Source organism: Alosa sapidissima, chromosome 13 (assembly GCF_018492685.1).
Source record: "Alosa sapidissima isolate fAloSap1 chromosome 13, fAloSap1.pri, whole genome shotgun sequence".
NCBI lineage: Eukaryota > Metazoa > Chordata > Actinopteri > Clupeiformes > Clupeidae > Alosa > Alosa sapidissima.
The window spans coordinates 19,950,967-19,972,517 of NC_055969.1; the positions used below are offsets into that span (position 1 = coordinate 19,950,967).

A 21,551-nucleotide genomic window follows, 5' to 3' on the forward strand; every position below is an offset into this window, starting at 1 on the left:
AGAGGAGCAGGAAGCCATGACTGCCTCTTCTTCTCTCACGCTACTGTAGTAGGGAGGCTATAAGCAGGGATGTAGTGGAGGCTAAATACAAGTAAACGCAGTTTATACACCTCTTATTTGAGTTTATCCACTTTTCAAAAGAGTTTATTCACCAATTGCAACTTTTAACATTCACAAATCACACTGTATTATGCACATTCACAATATGTACATTCCTTAACACTATAGGAACCATTTAATACCATTGGTATTGTTATAAACATTCGACAATAATCTCCACCATCATCAAACGTGTTTTGAATGCCTTTTTTAAAAATCCAATACCGCATGGTGCAGTCCACCTCACCGTGATCACAGAATTCATAGTTTACACCTCTAATTTTACACTACACCTCTAGCCATAAGCAAGCGGCATAGTGGCTACTGTGGTAGAGCTGGCCATTTAATTGGACGACTGTTCTTGTCCCAGTATACAAGCACAGGAGGGGAATCGATTAATTGACCGAAGTATGTCCAACTCGGTTATATGTCCCCTTTCAGATTAGTAGTATTAGGCTTTTTCCGGTTGACTTATTACGTCACAGACCAAACCAATTGACAAACAATTTAGATGGCGGGAAATCAGTACCATCCCAGATAGAAAAATAAGATTGGCAGATAGCAGACCGCTGCTGGTATGCCGCCGGTGGCGTGCCACTTGTGGTCCGCCGTTGGACCACCATCTCTTTAAATTTAACTTGTCATGAATATTAAGAAAAGTTAATAAAAATGATATATGGAGTATAACTGGACAAATGAAAATGAATTTTAGACCAATAGTAACAAATTATTGGGCAATTTGTCTGCAACCCGCCAGCGGACCACCATAGAACCAATGAGCAAAATGCCAGCGGACCGCCAACTATGCCCCCAATGGACCGACAGTGGTCCTGGCCGGACTACTGTTGTCAGTGATATTTGAAATGAACATGATTTGTTAATGTCTAGTGACTTATCAAGGCCATTTTATGATTAATTGAAATACATTTCTTACATACGGTTCCTTTAAAAGTCGGTTTTAGTTGGACTAATACAATAATTAGGTTTTAATTTAGTCATTAAAACTGACTGAGAGGGTCTGCCCTCAACAGGTGCACGGGCATCAAGTGGGAAACAGCCGGAAACCAGGAAGGACCTGGAGACACACTCTCTACTCCACAGCACCTGCTCCCACAACATTTATTCACACACGCAAGAACAACTCTTACTGGATTAATCGTCCAATTCATTTGATTCCTGTGCACCAGGATGGGGGTGGTGAGGGGCAGTGGTATTTCGCAAGCACATTATCACAATCGAATTTGTGGAGGAACAGCTTATAATTGTTTGTTTTTACTTGGATAAATCTGTTCTCCCCCCAAAATCCGCCACAAAGCTTCCAAATCGGGCCTGGCACTTTCCAGGCCTCCAGCTGGAATGCTGTGGAGTGCTGCGGAGTGCTCTATGCCACATCTCGGCCTCCTCGCCTGCCTGCCTGACAGCCTCTGTCCTACCTGGCCAGCGACACGTGGCCGTCGTGCCATCTCCCTCACCCGTTCATCCGGCGGTCCGGCTGGCACGGTGACAGTCTGACTCCGCCATGGTTGGGTGGCCTTGAGAAAACACGGGCAACGATGCTCATAAGAGCCTTTCATAACAGCATTGTGTTGGATGTGAACCCAGCTGTTTGAAAGTGCCCAGGGGAGACAAAGGTGGCCTGTGGGCCAAGCAGGCTACTTATGCCAATGTGAGAGATTAGGGGGCTTAGCAGCTGGCTAAATACCAAACAAGGGCTTGACAGGGATTTGAGGCCCCCAGAAAGGCTGATCGTAAGAGTTAGGAAATCTCCACTTTGCAGCTTTGCACCAGGCATGTATGTTGATTAGCCCTCCGCAGTCACCTCAAAACAAACAAACAAATAAACAAAGCCAAGACACGGTAAAGGGCCTCTAAGTCACCAACCACAACAGTCCAGGAAACAGAGCCGTCAGATCTTCCTTTCCCAAGGAAAACAGGGGAAAAAGAAAACAATGCAATTTTTTATTGCATATGTGGCTGTTTATGGTGTTCAATTTGTTTCAGTGTTATTAATATAGTGCCAAAACTCTATTAATAGTCTTAAGGCTCCTTACAGAGTCCAGAACCTGAACCCACCTGTTATTCTGTGTCATTCATAACCGGTTTTTAGAGTGTAGTAAACTCGGCTCTATGCTGGCCAATGAGGGATGACAATGATATAAAATACACAACACAAAACATGTATGTTTAGATCAGGAAATGTCACAATTGGTCTCGTTTGGTCTATCTACAGTCAAGGCAAGTTATTCCTACAGAGAGAGAAGGAGATGGTCTGCACACTGTATGGGCTCCAAGAGATTGCCTGATGAAGATCTGTTGAGATGGAAACGTTGCCTTTTAAGAATAAATAAAGTATCATTACAACATAAAGTATCATTACAACATATTTAGGATGTGCGCACCCGTCTCTACAAAAAAAGTTATTTCTACAGCACATTTAAAAAAACAGAAGTTGACTCAATGTGTTACAATGATTTACAACAGTATGATGGCCTGCAATAGGCTACATGAGAGACAAGAAATAAAGGCATACAAAGTAGGAAGTTAATAGCTAAAACTATCAGTCAACTCATTCAAACACTGACTGAACTAAGCTTATACTCAAACACTGGCCCCTATACAAAAAACAGTTTGGTTATTGGGAGCGCCTCTGGCCTCGGCCATGTGTTTGTGACAGGAGTCTGATGACCCGAGAGGGCTTTTGCGTGACTAGTGATGGGGGTTTTCTCAGACTGTGTGACTAAACCCACAGTGGCGGGGGTGAAGTCTGTGTTTAAAGGCTGCCCCAGATTCCTTAATCTGGACAGGGGTCTGCTAAAACAGTTCACGAGCGCCTCAGGGAGAGCACAAAAGTGAATGGGGCTTACAGCCTCCCTCGGCAGGACTTTGACAGATTATGGAGAAATATTTGGCATATCCCGGTAAATCAGATTAGCATGTTGCAACTTTGACCGGTGAGGCTGAAAACTGCACTTGAGATGAATTCATAATTGCAGATAACTCAAGCAGAAGGAGAACGCTGGAATGACTTGCTTGAAGTGACCACAGAGGGAAAATGCAGAGAGACCAGAGGTACCTTCAGTAGAGTTCTGCCGCACCAATGAAAATACAACTTTAATGGCTCTGAAGAAATGTGACAGATTAATAAGGATTTCAAAATTGACAGATAGTAGGCCCTATATGCCGTTGCAAAATTGGCATCACCACGCCTACACTGAGAACTAAACTTACAGCTTTATACAACTAGGGCCTACTCCAATTGAATAATGATGACTAAGACATTATGGGAAAATGACAACCGATAGCCTACAAATATGTTAGAAATGTATACTACTATATAGGCCCTATGTTATATGAAAATATGTTTCTGACTTCCATATTATCTTATAAAGTAACTTTTAACAAGTCTTCTAAATGTCTTATCAGGCAGGCTATTCGCCTACCCAGTTCAGATAACTTTGGTGTATGGTAGACTAGACTATATCAGGGTCAGAAGTGCCCCGGGGTTAAGTGCAGGACTGGACAGTAACAACAAGTCTCTTGGTTCTAGTTTAAACAAGCCAGTGGTGTAGCCTATCAGATATTGCATTAGGCCTACATAGGGCCATGAGGATTTGTGAGTTTGTTATAATTCTTTGAAGTCATTGGCCTATATGGAAAAAATGACTCAGTAATGTATGAAACAAATTTTGAACAACATACTAAGACAACCTACACAACTGCAAAAATAGGCTACAATAATAATAATAATAATAATAATAATAATAATAAAACATATATTTTAAGAAGGGCCACACTACCCTTCATTAAATTAAAGTTGGCCTAGAATTGTGGCCTAATCCCTTAATAACAATTAAATGGCTATCCTTAGAAGTGTAATTCCTTTATAATAAAAAATATATATTTGCTGTCCATTTTCTTTAATCATATGAATGTAAAAGAAATATATAGAGTTCTACCGGTACATTGCCAAATGTGCTCGCTCTCGGTGTTAGTGGCTGCTATGTTGGACCACATAGTCTGTGTGCTGGACACGTCAAGGGGAACATTGAAATCGGCTCCTCTCGAAGCAAAACAATAGATTTCAAAACAACCCACGTTAGCCGGCTAGCTGGCTATCAAGGCGTGCTCTGTCGCTGTGAAGCACAGATCTGCATACTGGGGTAAGTGGAGTCTTTTTTAAATTAAGAATAGAGAAGGTACTGTAGAGGTTTGTTGAGGTTCGTTGTTGAGAGGTTGTTCGTTTTTACCCTTTAGAAACAGCAATCCTATACCCAAAGCATAGTTAGCAACCAAGCTAGCTTGATAGCGGTGTTCTGCATCACATTCCCTGCATATCCCACTGGTATTATCGTGATATAACGCTGTTATAACACTCTGTAAGACCAAGTTCCCCATGGACTCTTTCTGAATAAGATAAAAAAAACTGTCGTTAAGTGACAATATGTTACATATGCATGCAAGAGACACTAGTAGGTTGCTGTTTTTAGCAGGGTGTAGCTATGCTAGCCGGTTTATCATCTCCAATGAATAGCATGTTTGCTCCTGTTTTATGCTAGCTAGCTAGCGAGATTGTGTAACGATTTCATTTAGTCACAGTATTTACGTTAGGCTGAAGTAGACTCTGGCACTAGGCCTACAGGGTCGTGTCATAAACTATTTGTTGACTTAAAAAAACAACATGGGTATACAATGGCCCTGAACAGGTCGTGAAACTAACATTAGATATAATCTGTGGTTATTCACTGTTGTAATATATGTGTCTGATTACTTCAACACATTCGAGTTTTAACCTCGTTGTAACCTAACCTTCGTGTAACGCTGGTGCAACCAAATCACTGTATGCAGATTGCAGATTGGCCGTGACAATACGTTACATTTTCTTTTGCAGGAAAACATTGGATGTTTGATGGGGGGCTAGGCACTTTGACTGTAGTTTGCAGAACAAAGTTTCCCAGGATTAATCCGTCTGTGACCGACGGAGATTCAGAAAGGCCGCTTGTGTGAGGGGTGCCCGATGGCCACAGAGGACATGGAGGGCATGTGTGTGATGCCAGACATGACTGGCATCAAGACAGAGCACCCGGTCGGCGTGGGCGCATCGGAGGACCCCGGTTCGCAGAACGTCGCTATGGGGATCAAGTTCATCCTGCCAAACCGTTTTGACATGAATGTGTGTTCGCGTTTCGTCAAGTCGCTTAACGAGGAGGACAGCAAAAACATCCAGGATCAGGTCAACTCGGATCTTGAGGTGGCGTCAGTCTTGTTTAAAGGTAATCCGGCCACCATCACCACCCTCCATACACACACGACTCGGATCTTATAATGGCGTGAGCAGTGCACAACCCCCCATATGAAACCACTTACTGCTAGTCTGCAGATCATCACAGACAACAACTCAACTGTCTTAGAAGTACCTTCACCTTCTACAATAAGCAAAGGGTAAAAGTACTGAAAGTAAAATGCAATTTTTTCCCTATTCTTCAGACATGATGTCTTATCCTGATGTGAGCCTTCTTTCCTCCCCCCCCCCACACACACACACATACACACACACACACACAGAGAAATCCATGCCCTTAATCTCTCCTGAACTGTTCCTTGCTTGCTTTCCCTCGGCCAGCGGAGTGTAACATCCAGACGTCTCCCACTCCGGGGATCCAGGTGCGGCACGTGTACACACCGTCCACCACCAAACACTTTTCTCCCATCAAGCAGTCCACCACGCTGACCAACAAGCACCGCGGCAACGAGGTGTCGTCCACACCCCTGCTCGTGCACTGTGAGTAGCCATCGTCCACCAGGGCACCTGTGTCTCACCTCTCTCTCACACTTACACACAGACACAGACACAGACACAGAGACACAGACATAAAGACACATACAAATTTCCCTCACGGGATCAAAAAGAGTATATATACTATACTATACATACACACACACACACACACACACACAAGCCCAGATACTGACAGCACAGCAGCATAGATAATCTGTGGTAAAGCAATATTCTGTCGTAGATGCTTTTTGCTTGAATCTTCTCCAAGAACAACGACTGACAGAGGAAGTTGTTAACCGACCAACTATAGGGGCCCAGATCCAAAGAGTGACTCAAATATACTTTTGGTTTGAAGTCATAAAGAATCAGCTGAAGAGTTGAAAGAATGATTTTCCACTTACTCAGTGACACACACACACACACACACACACACACGCACACTTGGCTGTAACTCATTATTGGGGATCAACTAAAGCGATAGTGCAGACATGTTTGTCGACCGCCTCAGTCCTCAGCTCATTTTATATGTCCATTCCATTTTAACCATTTTGGACTGAGATGTAGTTTTATTGAAGAAGAGCAAGCTGTGCTGGACCTGCCTGCTCTAACTGGGTCTTGGCTGCGTGGTCTGTCTGGGCCTTGGCTAGACCTGTGCGGTCGGACTGGTATGACTGGCCGTGTCTGTCTCTTTCAGCTCTGTCCATCCACCAGCTGGCTGCGCAGGGGGAGATGGTCTACTTGGCCAGTCGCATTGAGCAGGGTGAGTGAGCGCGACTGGGCTGGGTTGGAGATTTGCATAGACTGATATATATACAGTATGCAGATATATGTTATTTACTATATGCAGATATATATTATTTACTCCCTGTGGCTGATATGTATATAGTCAATGGATTATCCTATAATATATATTAGTTATTCTCTGTACTGCAAGAGAGACACCAATGGCCGGAGACAAATCCCTTGTGTGTGTTGACATACTTGGCCAGTAAAGCACAGTTCCGATTCAGTTTCTGACCTCTCAAACCAGGGATGGAAATTAGCCCCCACCACCCGCATAATGCGGGTGAATTTGTGTACTGGCGGGTGAATTTAGTCAACTTACCAGCCACTGTGTTGGGAAAAATAAATAGAGCATACCACAAATAGTCAGATCCGGTCTAATTTTCATAGGTATTGATGGTTAAAAATAAGAAAGTGTCTATAGGGATCATGTAATGTTGCCAACTCATAAGGGTAAATTGTGCTGATTAGCAGCGGGTAGATTTTTTGAATCCACCAGCCACAGTGGCAGGTGGACAAAATATTGAATTTCCATCCCTGTCTCAAACACACTGCTTTTATCATACAAAACCATCAAGCACAAATTCTGATAAACAGACTGTTTGTGCGGTTGCTGTTAAACAACATTATCTACTGATTTCGAAATGTACTGCAGTGATGTGCCTTCTCATTTGTGTATGATTCAGTTACTAGATGGGTGATTGACAGCTAAGTGGTTATGTCTTGTCCAATCAGAGACCGTGATTAACCTGCAGGACGAGGAGGGCTTCACGCCTCTCATGTGGGCCGCAGCTCACGGCCAGATCGCTGTCGTCGAGTTCCTGCTACAGAACGTAAGACATCACCACAGCAACACAGTCAACACATCGTATCACCGTGGCAATGGGGTCAACAGGAAACCACAGACAGGAAATATGATATGCGATGTGTACTCACACTCTTGTTGTCACTGGTGCTCAGTTTGATGGACAGCCAGACTAGCAGAAGTCCAGTTCTGTAGGAGGAAATGGAGTGAGGAATGGAAGACATTACTGTACTAGCGTGAGCGTCACTGTCAGAGGGAAGAAAGTGGGGGCAACTTAAGGGGAGAAAAGGACATTTCAAAGTAATATCTGGCAGTAATTGAAGGCATTTCCCTCAAGGGCACGAGGGTGCTTGTACTGAGTTGGGCAGGCATGTCCCTTAGGTGAAAACACTCAACAGGGCCTTCCTACAGGCTTTACAATCATGAATGGAAGGGCAAATCTCATGTCTGTAGGACAATGACTCATGAAGCTCTATATTCTGTCAAAGAACAACGAGTTCAGTCGTGTAGGAATATCAGGATTGTCTGTGATGTACATGTATACAGTGTGAAACTGAACAGTGTGATCACATAGATATTCGAAAGCTAGATACCGCATTGGGCTCCAGAACGTATGTAAATAGTGCCATATTGGTGGGGGCAACAATCACTGGAGGCCAATGGAGAAACATTTCCCTGATTGGAAATCTGACAGGTGTCTCTGATTACCGGCAAGTGTTGCCCATGGACAGTAAGGTGTTTGCCCCCAGCAATATGACGGTCACATTCACATATGTCACCTAATAGAACTCGACGGACAATGCGGTATCTAGCTTTCTAATATCTATGTGTGATCACCTGTATTTGAACTTTCTGATCTCTGACCACTGACCCTGGTGTTCCCTCTCCAGGGCGCTGACCCCCACGTCCTGGCCAAGGGCAGAGAGAGCGCCCTGTCCCTGGGCTGCAGTAAAGGATACACGGACATTGTGAAGATGCTGATCGAGTGCGGAGTGGACGTCAACGAATATGACTGGGTAAAGCCTAGGGATGTAACGCTTACCGGTATAATGATAAACCGTGATAAAAATGTTGACGATAACAATTACCGTTTTCTTTTGAAATATCATAATTATCACGGTTGATTACCACGGTGTTGAAACCGTGTGTTTAATCCTTCCCAGCTTCATCCGAGCCTGCTTTTGACATACAGTATGCCTGGTACAATGAAGCAAAATTGGTACCCTACTGATTCTGTTGTCTAATTGATGGTTTTAACTGCTATTTGGATTAGGCTACAACTGATTTTAAAAGGCGGAACATTTTCACCGCAAAACTTGCACTGTATCATTTAGCCACTCTGCATCTTTTTATGTTTGCATCCACATTAAATCCATTCCACTCACGTTATCAGAAGAACACAGTAGCCTAAAGTTTTATTTCGAACACTTAATTTGGTCTCACTCAGGGAAGGAATTTCACGGCGGCCACGTTGTTGCCCCTTGTGTTGGCCGTGATGTCCCTTTGAAAATCAGAGGTTTACAGGCCTTGGTGCCCTTCTTTCAATATTCTGCTTTGCGTCCTACTAATAGCGATTTTTATTTAGCCTATGGCCTGTCAAAATATTCACAGCGCAAATTAATTTAGTCTTTTGCGCAGTGGAGAAAGTGACAGGGCAAGAAAGAAAGTGCGTCTAAATTCACCCATTCTTCTCAGTTGAACTACTCGTGAAGTAGCCTACTCATAACACAGACATCACAAGTATCACATGGAAGAGCTTTTTCTCAGCTTTTAAACGATGTTAGCCACGAATTGCTGTGGTGAACGGTTCGCGAGAAAAGTAAATAATATAATTCAATTTAATCATAAATTCTACTGAAGGTTTTGCGTCCATCTCCCTACCCATTCCTCTCGGTGCAATACTTCACGAACCTTTCGTTTAACACATGACAAACCATATATCAGAATAAACAGCAGACCTTACCGAACACAAATGTTTAAAGCAGTCCCCTGTACAGTTAGCCGTTCCAGAGTAATCCAGTTTTGAATTTGCAGTAAATTTCGACATGCATGGATGTCTCCAAATTTGGGCTTTAAGTTTTACAATGTGTTTAAATTGTTCCACATGATTTCATAACGGGCCAAATACAAAATAAATGTTACAAATATCGCCTAGATATCGGTAAATCAGAGGACAGCTGACTAAGAGTTTGTGAAAGTAGATCACAAAATGCTAAGCATGCATCTAGGCCAGTGGTTCTCAATCTTTTCATAATGAGTACCACCCACAAAAACAATTGGCTCTCCAAGTACCACCATTATGACCAACATTAAAATACAGGTGCGTATAGGCCAATTCAACTACATATTTTACATTTTACATACGGTTTTGCGTTATGAAAAGACACCTTGGAGACTCCCAGAGTACCACTAGCGAGAGTTCGCGTACCACCAGTGGTACCCGTACCACAGTTTGAGAACCACTGATCTAGGCTATTTGGGTTTCTTAAAGCTGAACTGTGCTTAAATTGTTCAATACATGATTTTATAACAGGCCAAATATAAAATAAATGTTAAATATAGCCTAGATATCTGTAAATATTAGATTATCCAATGATTTGCAGTTCTATGTAATATGTCATATTTCATGTTTTGTAATGTTTCATACAGTGATGCAGGTCTACTGCAGTAGGCTATACAACTTTGATCATTTTTATAGCCTACTACTGTATAGTTAACTTTGGCCTTGGTGCCCTAACATGTGGCCTTTGTGCCCTCCACCAAATATGCCCAACTGAAGGCCAAGTGGCCTTGCCCCCAGAATGGTGAAATTCCAAGCCTGGTCTCATTAATTGGATCCAAATAACAGTAATAGCAACCTCCAAGTACTGTAATGTTAGGCTAAGTTAAGCTATAAGCACATAGCCAATTAAACATGAAAAACTGAACCGTGATTCGTGATAATACCGAAAACTGTGATAATACCGAAAACCGTGATAATTTTGGTCACTATAACCGTGAGGTTAAATTTTCATACCGTTACATTCTTAGTAAAGCCAAAGATGTCAAAGTCCAGCTTCAGAACGTAAAGGTCCTGCAATGTATTGGCTCTACCTGTGCGCTTAACACAGGTGATTTCACTAATTAGCTGATCTACCTGGCTTAAAGGCGCTCTAAGCGATGTCGTACGTTTTTTAGGCTAAAACATTTTTTGTCACTTACAGCAAACATCACCTCACCATCCGCTAGCTGCCTGTGTCCTGAATACACTGTAAAAAACGCGATCTCTGCGGACAACCCAGGCTCCAAAAACGGCAACAAAAACAACCTGGGCAAACCTAGCCCATAAAAACGTAACTGAAGTAGCAAGCTAGCTTTCTGTTTTGTTTGAACGTCAACAGAAGTGCCTTTAAGAGTTGTGCTAATTAGAATCAGCTGCGGCAGGACTTTTACTTTCTGAAGCCGGACTTTTACATCACAGAGCAAAGCAGACTACTCGGCTCAGCTCCGCAGTAGTGTGTCACTCACAGCACTTACAGCTCTCAGCCACTGTGCTGGAAATCAGCCTTTCATTTGAATCAGATAACCATTGTCAGATCTGGAAATAGATCATTATGTGTAACAGCTTCAAAGATTTCTGATAACGTCAGGCAGAGAAATTCTCGCAGAGATGTGTCCAAATTCGCAAACATAGGCGAACGTTTGCGAACAGGTTTCTGTTTGCGTTGAGTTTTTGGCGAACGTTTGCAAACACTCACAATCAGTCTGTGGAGGTAGTTCTCCGCAAACATACAGTGGAGATGGACGTGAGCTTGAGGAAGGTCTGTTACAATGGAATGTCAACACCAAATTGTTCAAATTTAACTGTTCAGAGAAACTGAAACGTCAGCCACAAACGTTTGCCAATGTTCGCCGAATTTGAACACACCTGTTTACATAATATTGAGCTTGATTTCACTGAGCAGATCCTTTAGCTAAATAGAGTGAGGACTAAAGACTGAATGATACATGATAATGAACTGTATGTGCGTGTGTGTTTCAGAACGGCGGTGCTCCCTTGCTTTATGCTGTTCATGGCAATCACGTTCGCTGTGTTGAAATCCTCCTAGGTGAGTGTGTGAGTGTGTGTGTGTGTGTGTGTGGGGGGGGGGGGGGGGGGCTCAGGTTGCTCCCTGTCTGTGGTAATAGTTTGTGTGCCATTTTACGCCTAAACATACACACACTTACAGTCTGCCAAACACACACATACATGTACCGTCTACCTAACCCACATACGTCCCGTCTAACACACACACACGTCCTGTCTGCCTGCGTACTGACTGTTTACTCCGGAGCGTCTGGTTAACCTTCCCGCCTGTTCCTCCAACAGAAAGCGGAGCCGACCCCACCATGGAGTCCGATTCCGGCTTCAACGCTATGGATATGGCCGTGGCCATGGGCCACCGACATGGTAAACATCCACATGTCCAAACACAGCAAGAGAAAGGATATCATAATATAATAACCTAGCATAATATACATTAGCCTAATGGCACAACAAATCATTGTCACTACAACCCAAAGTCGTCACATTTTGTGCAAATCACAAGTTATTAGCAAATCATTATTATTTGCAAATGACACTGTGTGAATTTTTGGGGACATTTGAATGTTCTAATTTGGGGAAAGCTTAGCGGGTTCAGATGGGGGCTCTAACAAGGAGACGTTGACAAACTCGAGGCGGATATTTACAACGGAAGACCTCTGTGGTGTATCGCCTGTCAGTGCACGCCACCACCCATGCACCCACCCACCCAGAGTGGCAATCAGACTCCCTATGTGTGTGTTTTCACATAATTAGTCAAATAAGCCACCTCTTAAGGAATTTCCTCTATAGTAGCTAGTGTGGAGTGTGTGTGGGGGCTTGGGGTAGAGTGTGTGTGTGTGTGTCTATGTCTGTTTAATGATACCTGACAAACATCAAGCGAGTGTGCAGCAGCATGATGTCATGTGTTTAGAAACCTGGTCCCGTTCAGGAGCCGCGTGCTAAACTCAATCGCCGCGCTGCTTTGAGCGAAACCAGCAGAAGGACGTCACCTCGCTCAGGGGCTTCTCAGGGAGAACCGGGGCTGATGGGGGCGTTCTGCATAACAGCATAACAAAGCAGACAGTCTTTAAGTCCCAGGTTGACCTTCCTACGGGCTTTACAAGCGTGAATGGAAGGGCTAATCTCATGTCTGTAGGACAATGACTCATGAAGCTCTATATTCTGTCAAAGAACAACAAGTTCAGTCATGTAGGAATATCAGGATTGTCTGTGATGTATACAGTGTGTATATGCATGCATGTACAAATGTAAACAAATGTTTTTAAACTATTGTATCACTGTATGAAGTATTGAATGAAATAAGTGAGTAACCTTCTCATCTCCTTTGGGTTCTTAGTTCAACAGGTTATGGAGGCCCACCTACTGAAGCTGCTGCAAGGAATCAAAGAATAACAAAGAGAAACAAAGTGGGAAGCTGCGAAGAACAAGAGGACAAAAATGGAGAAATAGAGGGAATAAAATGGAGAAATAGAGGGAGGAAATAGAACTCTGGAGAGACGGATGGATGGAAGAAATATGCTCTTGATGAAAGGACAATCACAGTCACACTTGTTGGGAGTTGCAAAAACGAAGCCCATCTTCCGTTCTGCATGTTTACATGTACTTACAGCAAAACAGGGCTCGTCCATTTTGTTGTGATACCACTGGAGTTCATCCATCAATGAAGGACTTGTTACTATTTATAGTTTGTGTCTGTGCATGTGAAAGGTAGCGCAAAAGGAAAACTATCTTGAAACATTAACCAGGGTGTTTTTGTTTGTTTGTTTGTGTATTTGTTTGTCTGTTTTTAACTGAGACTGTACAAGGGTACTCCAAATAAGAGGTTCAGTGATTCAACACAAACACATTAACTCAGAGGAAGTAGGAACCCCTCCCATGTTTCATATCCTGTGACGGTGCCTCACTCTGACAGGTAAGATGTGGACATCTGAACAGCAATGGACTTGACAAAGAATTCGACCCAGTTCTGCTCCCACCTTGGGGGTCATCTGGGTGGACAGGCCTCCACTATGCCTAAAGGAACCTCTCTAACCATGCAACACCTGTTTAAAACCATGGGTAGAGATTCTCCTCCGTTATGCCTAAAGGACCCTCTCTTACCATGCAACACCTGTTTAAAACCATGGGCAAAATTGGGTTGTAATTTGTGTGACGTATTTATTTTTGTGCCGTGTTTTTTTTGTGTGAGTGAAGTGACTCCAGTAGGAGTTAACCAAATGAAGTGAACACCGCAAACTAAAATGCCTGATTGATTAACTGCTACATGGTGTTTAAACTACTGACTGAGCTCCATGGTGTTAAACTACTGACTAAATTGAGGTGAAAAAAGGGATCTTCTTGGTGTTGTTAGATGATAGCAAAGAATTATTAAAAAAACAGTCATATTACGTTTGCAACATATTTGCTTAACTTATCGGTGCTATTTTGTCCATCAAAATAAACATACCATAACTGGTAACTTGTGTTTGTTTGTTTTTTAACAGTTAATATATGTTGAAGATAAGATATGTTGAAATGGCACAGTGGCTGAGTGAAAAGGTAACATAAAATGTTATCAAGGTAGGTTAGGAAGTCACCCAAGTGTAAAGTCATTTAATTAACCTTTAATCCTATTCTGTACATTTAGATTATGGAAAATAGAAAGTGAAAAGTCATCCTTTTAACCTTAAATCCTGTATAATAGATTACAAGACAGAAAGCCTAAGATAACCTTCACAATAAAAATATATATACTTATTTTTCTGTGTTCAGAAGAGTAGTGAGGTTTCAAAGGAGTTCCACTTATATTAGAGAGGAGTATTTCATAGTTCCTGTTTGGGGCGGATTCCAAAAGTCCTGTCGGATAATGTGACCCACTTCAAAAAACAAAAAAAAACACACATAATAAACATCCTGTTTGGATGTCTCCAGAAAAAAGTGTCCTGCAGGTATGTGAGCAAATCATCTTGTGTGGTTAATTGGTGATGCTTACCTTCTCATGAAGCTTCAAGGGGTTTAGAGCATCATGCACATACACACACACACACAAAGGCTGCTGTTCATCTGCGTGGTAGCTTGTCACACACACGCACAGAGACTGTTGTTTATCTATGGTATGTGTGTCATGCGGGGTGAATCTACAGTCTCTCCTCGTTCAGAAGGGAGACTGGCGCGGCATCACCAGGCCTTCTCCCAGGAAGCAGTTCTCAAGATACCAGATAGCCAACTGTACAATTACGGTTAAGGTATCTTGCAAACGCTTTTCTCATTTTAATAACGTCATTTCCAGACATGGAAAGTCAGGGAATTTTATCATGTTTAGGGCAAAGTCAGAGGATTTGTTGTAGCAGTTTATACAAACCATAAGCCTGAAAGAGACACGGGGGCAGTGAGCCCTGGGAGGTCTAAAGGTCTGTGTCTGACCCATTCAGCGGCACCATCTTTTAAAACCACGGTAGCCTAATTAGTGCCTCCGTTTAAAAAGTAATGATTCACTAATACAATTTTACCTCAACAAATTAGACTGTACTTAACTGGACATAAAACAATAGCTACCAGCGTACCTGCCCGCTAAACTAGCTACTAGGGAGAGTGGACATTTAAACAAGTGAAATTTTAGCCCTTGTATACTAACAAAGTATTGTGTAAGGTCACAAATATGCCAGACTCTCGAGTCACCATTTGCCAAGGAACATTTTAGGGAAATTAGCAGTCTACTCCAGAGTTAGATAAGAGGATGCATACCCTTATCTTCTATGTGCACGCAACAACCCAGTCTGACACCATTAGCCTAGCTTAGCATAATTCACTGTAAGTGGGGAAGACTGGATAGCCTATAGGAAGTTATAGGCTATAGGGCAGCTATCAGCAAACTGGGAAACCCACCATCTGTGAATAATGCTAGTCAGACTGGGTAATTGCACGCACAGAGAACTATGCATTTTCCTATCTAACTCTGGGGTAAACAACAAATAAGCTTCATTCCCAAACATTCCCATTCCTTTAGGCTTCATAGAAACAGTATGTGTGTTGAAGTACCAACATCACTACAAGCTAGGAGCCCAACTAGCCCCAACTATAAATACACATGCCAGTCAGTTTAAGAGGTGTTTTGATAGCAAACATTTATTCCAGGTATGCATGTTTTATTTCAGCAATGGCTGCGAAGGAGTGGGCCTCAGTAACACGGGAGACAACAGCCACAATCGGCTCCCAACTCTCCACATTTCGCCACAACACACACTCCAGCTCCGACATGGGACTAGAGCGTGCACACGCGCACGCACACACACCTCCACCCATCGGACAGGCCAGCGAGGACAGCAGTGCACGAGAATACCAAGCGGATTTTCAGGAAGGATGGGGTGGAGTGGGTAAGCTTTTTTTTTTTGGGAGGGGGGGGGAATAAAAAAAAAAGAAAAAAAGAACAATAACATCGTCCCATTTCAGCTAGTCGAGAGCAGAGGTTCTGTGTGGCGTGTCCGTCTACTCCCCCTCTAGTTAGCCTCGTCCTTCGACGCCTCGTCGAAATTCTCCACAAGATCTGAAAGACAGAAGAAAATCAGATGAGGTGAGAGGTCATGCAGCTATCGGCACCTCTCAACAGGTCATCATGGCAGTCCTGCTTCCCACACACACCATAACCCCCTACACACACCAGGCTGGGAAACCGCTAGACGGCTAGAATGAGTGCGCAGATCATTCCCTGATGAAGAAAATGAATTTAACGCAGGGAGGCCCTGACAGTGTTTATGTGAAACCTGATCTGAGCAGCAATTTGAACAGTTTCCTCACTCACTCTCTTTCCCTGCCCGTCACCCTCAACCACTGCCCAAGTACACATGGGTCTGTGTGTGGCCACACTCTCTCTCTCTCTCTGTGTGTGTGTGTGTTAGAGCCAGGGGACTGGAAAAGCACACAGCTGTAAAAATGGTCCTGTCGAGGATCAAAAGAAGGTTTCCTTTTGTGAAATGAAATCTGATTAATGTGACTTCCAGAGAGCAGCTCCAGGGAGCAGGGATGGAAACCACTCACGCAGGGCAGGGCAGGGCAGGGCAGGGCTGGGGGTAATTGTTTTCAGTTCGTAACAGAGGCGCGGAGGGGGGGGGGGGGGGGACTGCTGTAATGGTGCGATGGCACAGGCAGTTAACCCCTTGTCATCGCACTGCCCTGCTCCTTCAAAAGCTTAGGGAGCAAAGAGTAATCGATTGTTACATTTTGGGAGAAACTTGGGTTACAAGAACACAGAAGCCTTTAGATGGCTCATGGATCTGTGGGTGTGTGTGTGTTGGGGGGAGGGGGGGCTATAATGGCAACCTTATGCATCTGAATCCCTCTCCTTCCCTAAGAAACCCAACCGCAGCCTCTGGGACCCATGAACAGCAGAGGGCACGTCTCAAACGCTGGGGGCTGATAAGCGAGTAGCTGCCCTGGGCATCGACCTCAACAAGGACCATTTGGCCGTCACCACGGTGATGCCAGTCGTCATGAGCACTAAACATAAATGGGGTTCTTCAACAGGCAATACATCTCCAGCTCTGCCCCCTCTCCTCACAGACAGGAGACACGAGAGTTACACACTTGCTCCGTGTGCAATAGAATGCATATAAGGAGGGGAGTTTTACTTCAAACTCCGATATGTCCTACAGGTTCCTTCAAACTCTGCCCTACAGGTTCCCTCAGTAGACCTATTCTATCTAAGAGAACCAAGCAAGTGGGGTAGTGATTGGCGAAAACGACACGACAAACATGTCTTGGATCCATTTATAGACTTGGAGGCTAAACCTCATTCCAACAAATAAAACTACAATTTTCATATTAAAATGACATAAAAACTGACTGCTTGTTGAAATCAAATATAATTAAAATCAAAATATATTGCCCAAAACCTTCAAGGAACACATCAACATTTAGGGAAATAAACTTATCTCTGTAACTTAATTTTAACTATAGTAATGTTCATATTCTGCTTCAGCTAAATACTATAACCAAATCCATACAATGAGACAGCAATTTTCTAACATGTATACATGTATCCAAAGCTTTTCAGGTGCTGCGTGCAAATCACTCCGCCCAAGTCGCAGTGCTTTGCCTGAATGAGAATATAGTGCTACCAATAGAACATATAGAATATAGGGAAAATAAGCTAAATCCCCAAAATGCTGCCGTGTTCCTTTAACACTGAAGGATCGAATCTGATATAGACCCTTTCAACAAGATAAACAAAAACAATGCTTGAACGTTCTATTTTGTTCCCAATCTACTTCCTCTTCATTAAGATAACATATGGAATGTTAAAACGGAAGCCTTATGGGAACAACTATGATGCTGATAATGGAACTCTTGAAACGGTCAATAACAGGGTTGTGTCGTCACTCACCTGGAACGTCGTCATCATCTTCCTCTCCTCCAGCGATTGGTGCCTTACCATCCCCAGCTGTGGAGAGTGTGTGGGGGGGGAAGAGTTAATTCATGCTGATTCACACACCAATAGTTAAATGCATTCAACACAGGTTCAAATTACAGCACGCTTTGGGCTGAAGACCAGCAGTTTCCAGTAACTCATATATTTCTGTGGCTTTAAGGGTACTGGAGGCTGTGGCACCAGTTACTGTGGCCTGGCCTGGGTATAATTTGACATGAAATGGAAATAAAACAGGCTCTGCCGGATTGAGAGATAATCTGCAACAGTCGGCGCTGGGGGGCCTGTCACTGCGAATGCCACGGCCATTTTTACCAAGGAAGCAGCTGCAGCCAGTCACACACCCCCACACTCCATGTAGTCACACACACCTGTCCTTCTATGTCCCCACACACGCTCACAGTAAGAAAACTACCAATTATTTATTCTAACCTTCGTTCATTACTAAATCTGACAGTTAACAAAACTCTTGAGACTTGATCTCAAAAGAGTATGTAAATAGATGTGTATATCTACAATGAATTCAATATCACTCACACACATAGAGAGAGCAAGAGCTATTCAAGTTTACCCACACAAACACCCACATTTTTGCATCATAGTGAGTGATTTCTGATCACCACAATGGGAACAACATTTGTCTCTTCAGCACTGTAGATATTCTGAACCATTTCAACCATTTTGAACCATTTCGTACAGCAGACGTTCTGAATATCATTCACTTTGTCGAAGCTTTCCATTAACGTGGGAGCCTTGGGAAGCTCATTAGCCAGGCTAGGCTGCCACTCTTCCCCTCAACTCTGCTCAGAAACGGGCTGAGTGTGTTTAGCACGTGCAGGCGCGGTCACACACACACACCTTGTTTGGGCAGGTTCTCGGCGAGTTTCCTCAGGCTGGTTAGGCTGTCGGCTCCAAGCTGGTTGAGGATGCTGGGCAGCATCTCTGTCAGCTGCTTGGTCTCAGCGTGGCCGGTGATGGTGAAGGTGTTGGCTGCCAGGGAGGCCTGCACTTTGGGGTTGTTGAAGTGGATTACTGTCCCCTGACTTGTGAACATGTTCACCTGTACAACACAGAAGGCATGCAAAACAACAGGTCAACACTCACAATTCACTGGGTCATAAAAATGTCCCTCTCCATAATACAATGATCAAATAAACAGCTATAGACTCATCAATGCACTAAATGAGCTAAACAAAGTCATAAAAGGAAGAAAATAATCGGCACACAACACCTGCTGTTAGGATTTAAGGATTACATGGTCATCTATCAGCTAAGGCAATATCAGAAATATTCAACTAGGGTCTTTGAGTGTGTCTAGCTTTGGTACATTTCTAAACATACAACTGTACCTCCTCAATGCCAGAGATGTTGTTAACTCCCAATTTCTTGAGAGAGAACTGGAGTTTCTTGTCATCAGCAGTGGCTGTTCTGTGGACAACCTTCTTCTTTCTGCGGGCTGTTCCCTATTAAATCACAACACAAGTGTTAACCTTGAAGACATGCAATGCATGTGCCCTACCAAATTATTTACACCTATTTTGTAACAATGGATGATGTCTCAAACAGCTTTTAATCATGAATGACATTTACCTTTCCGCCGATGCGGACTTGTGCCTGCAGTTTGGCGAGTTTCTCCTGATTCATTATCGTTTCTTTCATCTGGGAGAGAAAAGAAAATGAAGAATGTTTACATGGATTTTACATGATGTTGTTGCAGTATATGTGCGTGGTTTGTTAGAACAAAAACACAAATCTCCCTGAACTCAATCAGCCAAAAGGCCGGAAAAACTCGACTACCGATTACAAACGGCACAGCACAACTTCAACAATAATGGTCCTGTACCCGGCGTACATTGAAATATCATGGTAGCACTGAACAAAGGCATCAGCTGAAAGGTGTAAAGGGTTAAATCTAGATGCCAAAACGCTTGGGGTAACTTGTACACTGAGCTAACACAGACTTGTAAAAAATGTTACCTGGCTGTGCTTACAGTCAGACCAAAGCCAAACGCGTCCAAACATACTTAATTATTTATTGAATTACACATTCATCATTTTAAACGTTCTCACAAAGTTAAGAGTTTGTAAGTTGACTAACTTGTACATAACTGGCAATCATGTTATACGTTACTTGGCCACACGTTAGGCCTTGCTAACCCTAGCTCTTCACAGCTAACTGAGCTAGCCAATATCTTTCACACCAGCATGTAGAGGGGCGATAACGTGAACTTTCAGCGCGCAATAAGTCAACTGGGCGGCCAACAAGCCAACAATGTCGATTACAGGAACAAACTCTCTAAATGTATATACTTATTAATTAGAGACTTCTCCTATCAAAGCATGGCTAAATTAAGGGAAATTAGATCTACATCATCTGATGTCTTTAGCACATTAGCGTTAGCTAGCTAGAACAGATCTGGCTAGCAAGGAGCCACCGTTAGCACACTGACAATTCGACAGAAAAGTGGAATATGTAGCTATATCGCGTTATATCAAACACAGATGAAGTCTGCGTTATAGACGAAATCTTTGAAATGAATAAAGTACTGACAAACTCTTTGGTATGCGTTCGCCGACAATACGGTGTGCTCCAAAAGCTTTGGGCCTGTCAATCCAGTTCACCCCTCGTCTCAACTCCGCACCAGTTTACTTATATTTGCTGGTTCGGTAAGAGTCCGTTTTTCCCCAGGTTTTGAGAACAAGGCTCTAAATTACCTCGTGTCTCGGAGCTGGAAGTGCCTGTGCAGGAAAGATAGTATTTTAGGGCTCCTCACTGACCTGCACGCTAGCAGCGAACACACGCGGAGAGCAAGATGGAAGCGAGAGAGGGTGGCGGAAGTGACGTCCGAGCACAAATGCAGTGGCGTGGGCTGTACCCAAAGCAGAACCCCTGGCTGGCGGAACCGGGGAGCTTTGTGAGCCGAGCGCAGGGAGATAACAGATCACATCGGGCCAGCACCCACGCGTAGTCTACACCACGGCCGTCAAAATGTGACAGTTCATGCCGCTTAGTCAGGACTTGCCTTCATTACCCTTTATGTGTATGTTAATCTTCATTAATGTGATGGCTGCAATAATAACCTTACATTTTGGTTTTATCTTTCAATAATAGGCTTCCAATCAAGCTAAATCGTTCCAGGCTTACCATAAAATAATCAGACTGTTGTCAATCTTTTATTATTCTAATGACATTACTCAAACACACACACACACTCACACACACACACACAATATTGCTGTAATAATTAAACAATACTACCACAGAGTCAAAGGCAAAAGGCAAAACTTGGTGTTAAACTTGGACCTACGTTTGTTGACTGTAAATGTATGTATATTATTTAGGCTATTGTATTATTTTTCTTTCTTTTCAATATTTCTCTAACTGCCTATCAATTAGTATGGAATTGGACCTCTCCAAAATTACCTCTCCATAATTTGTAATACTAATGGTTCAAAATCTGCCCATATAGTTTCCTCAAGAACATATAATCTATTGGCATCTCAAAGTTCAGCATGGACACATTGAGGGTCCGTATTGCAGATGTTCTTCTTATTGGCCACAAACTGATCTTGTCCTCTCAGCTCTCATTTATTTTTTGTACATTTTGTCTGTGCATTCAGG

General features: G+C 43.1%; 2 protein-coding genes across 4 annotated transcripts; one reads left to right on the forward strand and one right to left on the reverse strand.

Annotated features, from left to right (window-relative positions):
- The first annotated feature begins 4,124 nt into the window (after positions 1–4,124).
- Positions 4,125–13,987, forward strand: ankra2 (ankyrin repeat, family A (RFXANK-like), 2). Its single transcript, XM_042059342.1, has 9 exons — positions 4,125–4,259; positions 4,988–5,369; positions 5,720–5,878; positions 6,570–6,635; positions 7,394–7,491; positions 8,354–8,479; positions 11,485–11,551; positions 11,812–11,892; positions 12,866–13,987. Exons 2-9 carry the CDS (start codon positions 5,114–5,116, stop codon positions 12,919–12,921), a joined length of 909 nt encoding a protein of 302 aa, XP_041915276.1. The 5' UTR covers positions 4,125–4,259; positions 4,988–5,113; the 3' UTR covers positions 12,922–13,987.
- A 1,619-nt stretch (positions 13,988–15,606) lies between these two features.
- btf3 (basic transcription factor 3) lies at positions 15,607–20,849 on the reverse strand. 3 transcript variants are annotated; one of them, XM_042059344.1, is made up of 6 exons: positions 20,708–20,849; positions 19,520–19,588; positions 19,279–19,392; positions 18,788–18,989; positions 17,888–17,944; positions 15,607–16,051 (listed from the first exon to the last, which is right to left on the reverse strand). In XM_042059344.1, the coding sequence occupies exons 2-6, from the start codon at positions 19,586–19,588 to the stop codon at positions 16,005–16,007; spliced, it is 489 nt and encodes a 162-aa protein (XP_041915278.1). In that variant the 5' UTR covers positions 20,708–20,849; the 3' UTR covers positions 15,607–16,004. The 3 variants fall into 3 exon arrangements, with proteins under 3 accessions (XP_041915278.1, XP_041915277.1, XP_041915279.1); XM_042059343.1 differs by having other exon boundaries at positions 20,645–20,798; XM_042059345.1 differs by having other exon boundaries at positions 20,481–20,754.
- Between the last annotated feature and the right edge of the window lie 702 nt (positions 20,850–21,551).

Coding starts and splice junctions, on each gene's coding strand:
- ankra2 (XM_042059342.1), top strand. CDS start 5,114: ATGGCCACAGAGGACATGGAGGGCATGTGTGTGATGCCAGACATGACT. Junction 8,480..11,484: donor ACGTCAACGAATATGACTGG/GTAAAGCCTAGG, acceptor TGTGTGTTTCAG/AACGGCGGTGCTCCCTTGCT. Junction 11,893..12,865: donor GGCCATGGGCCACCGACATG/GTAAACATCCAC, acceptor TTGGGTTCTTAG/TTCAACAGGTTATGGAGGCC.
- btf3 (XM_042059344.1), bottom strand. CDS start 19,588: ATGAAAGAAACGATAATGAATCAGGAGAAACTCGCCAAACTGCAGGCA. Junction 17,945..18,787: donor CGAGAACCTGCCCAAACAAG/GTGTGTGTGTGT, acceptor CACTCTCCACAG/CTGGGGATGGTAAGGCACCA. Junction 16,052..17,887: donor AGATGATGACGACGTTCCAG/GTGAGTGACGAC, acceptor TCTGTCTTTCAG/ATCTTGTGGAGAATTTCGAC.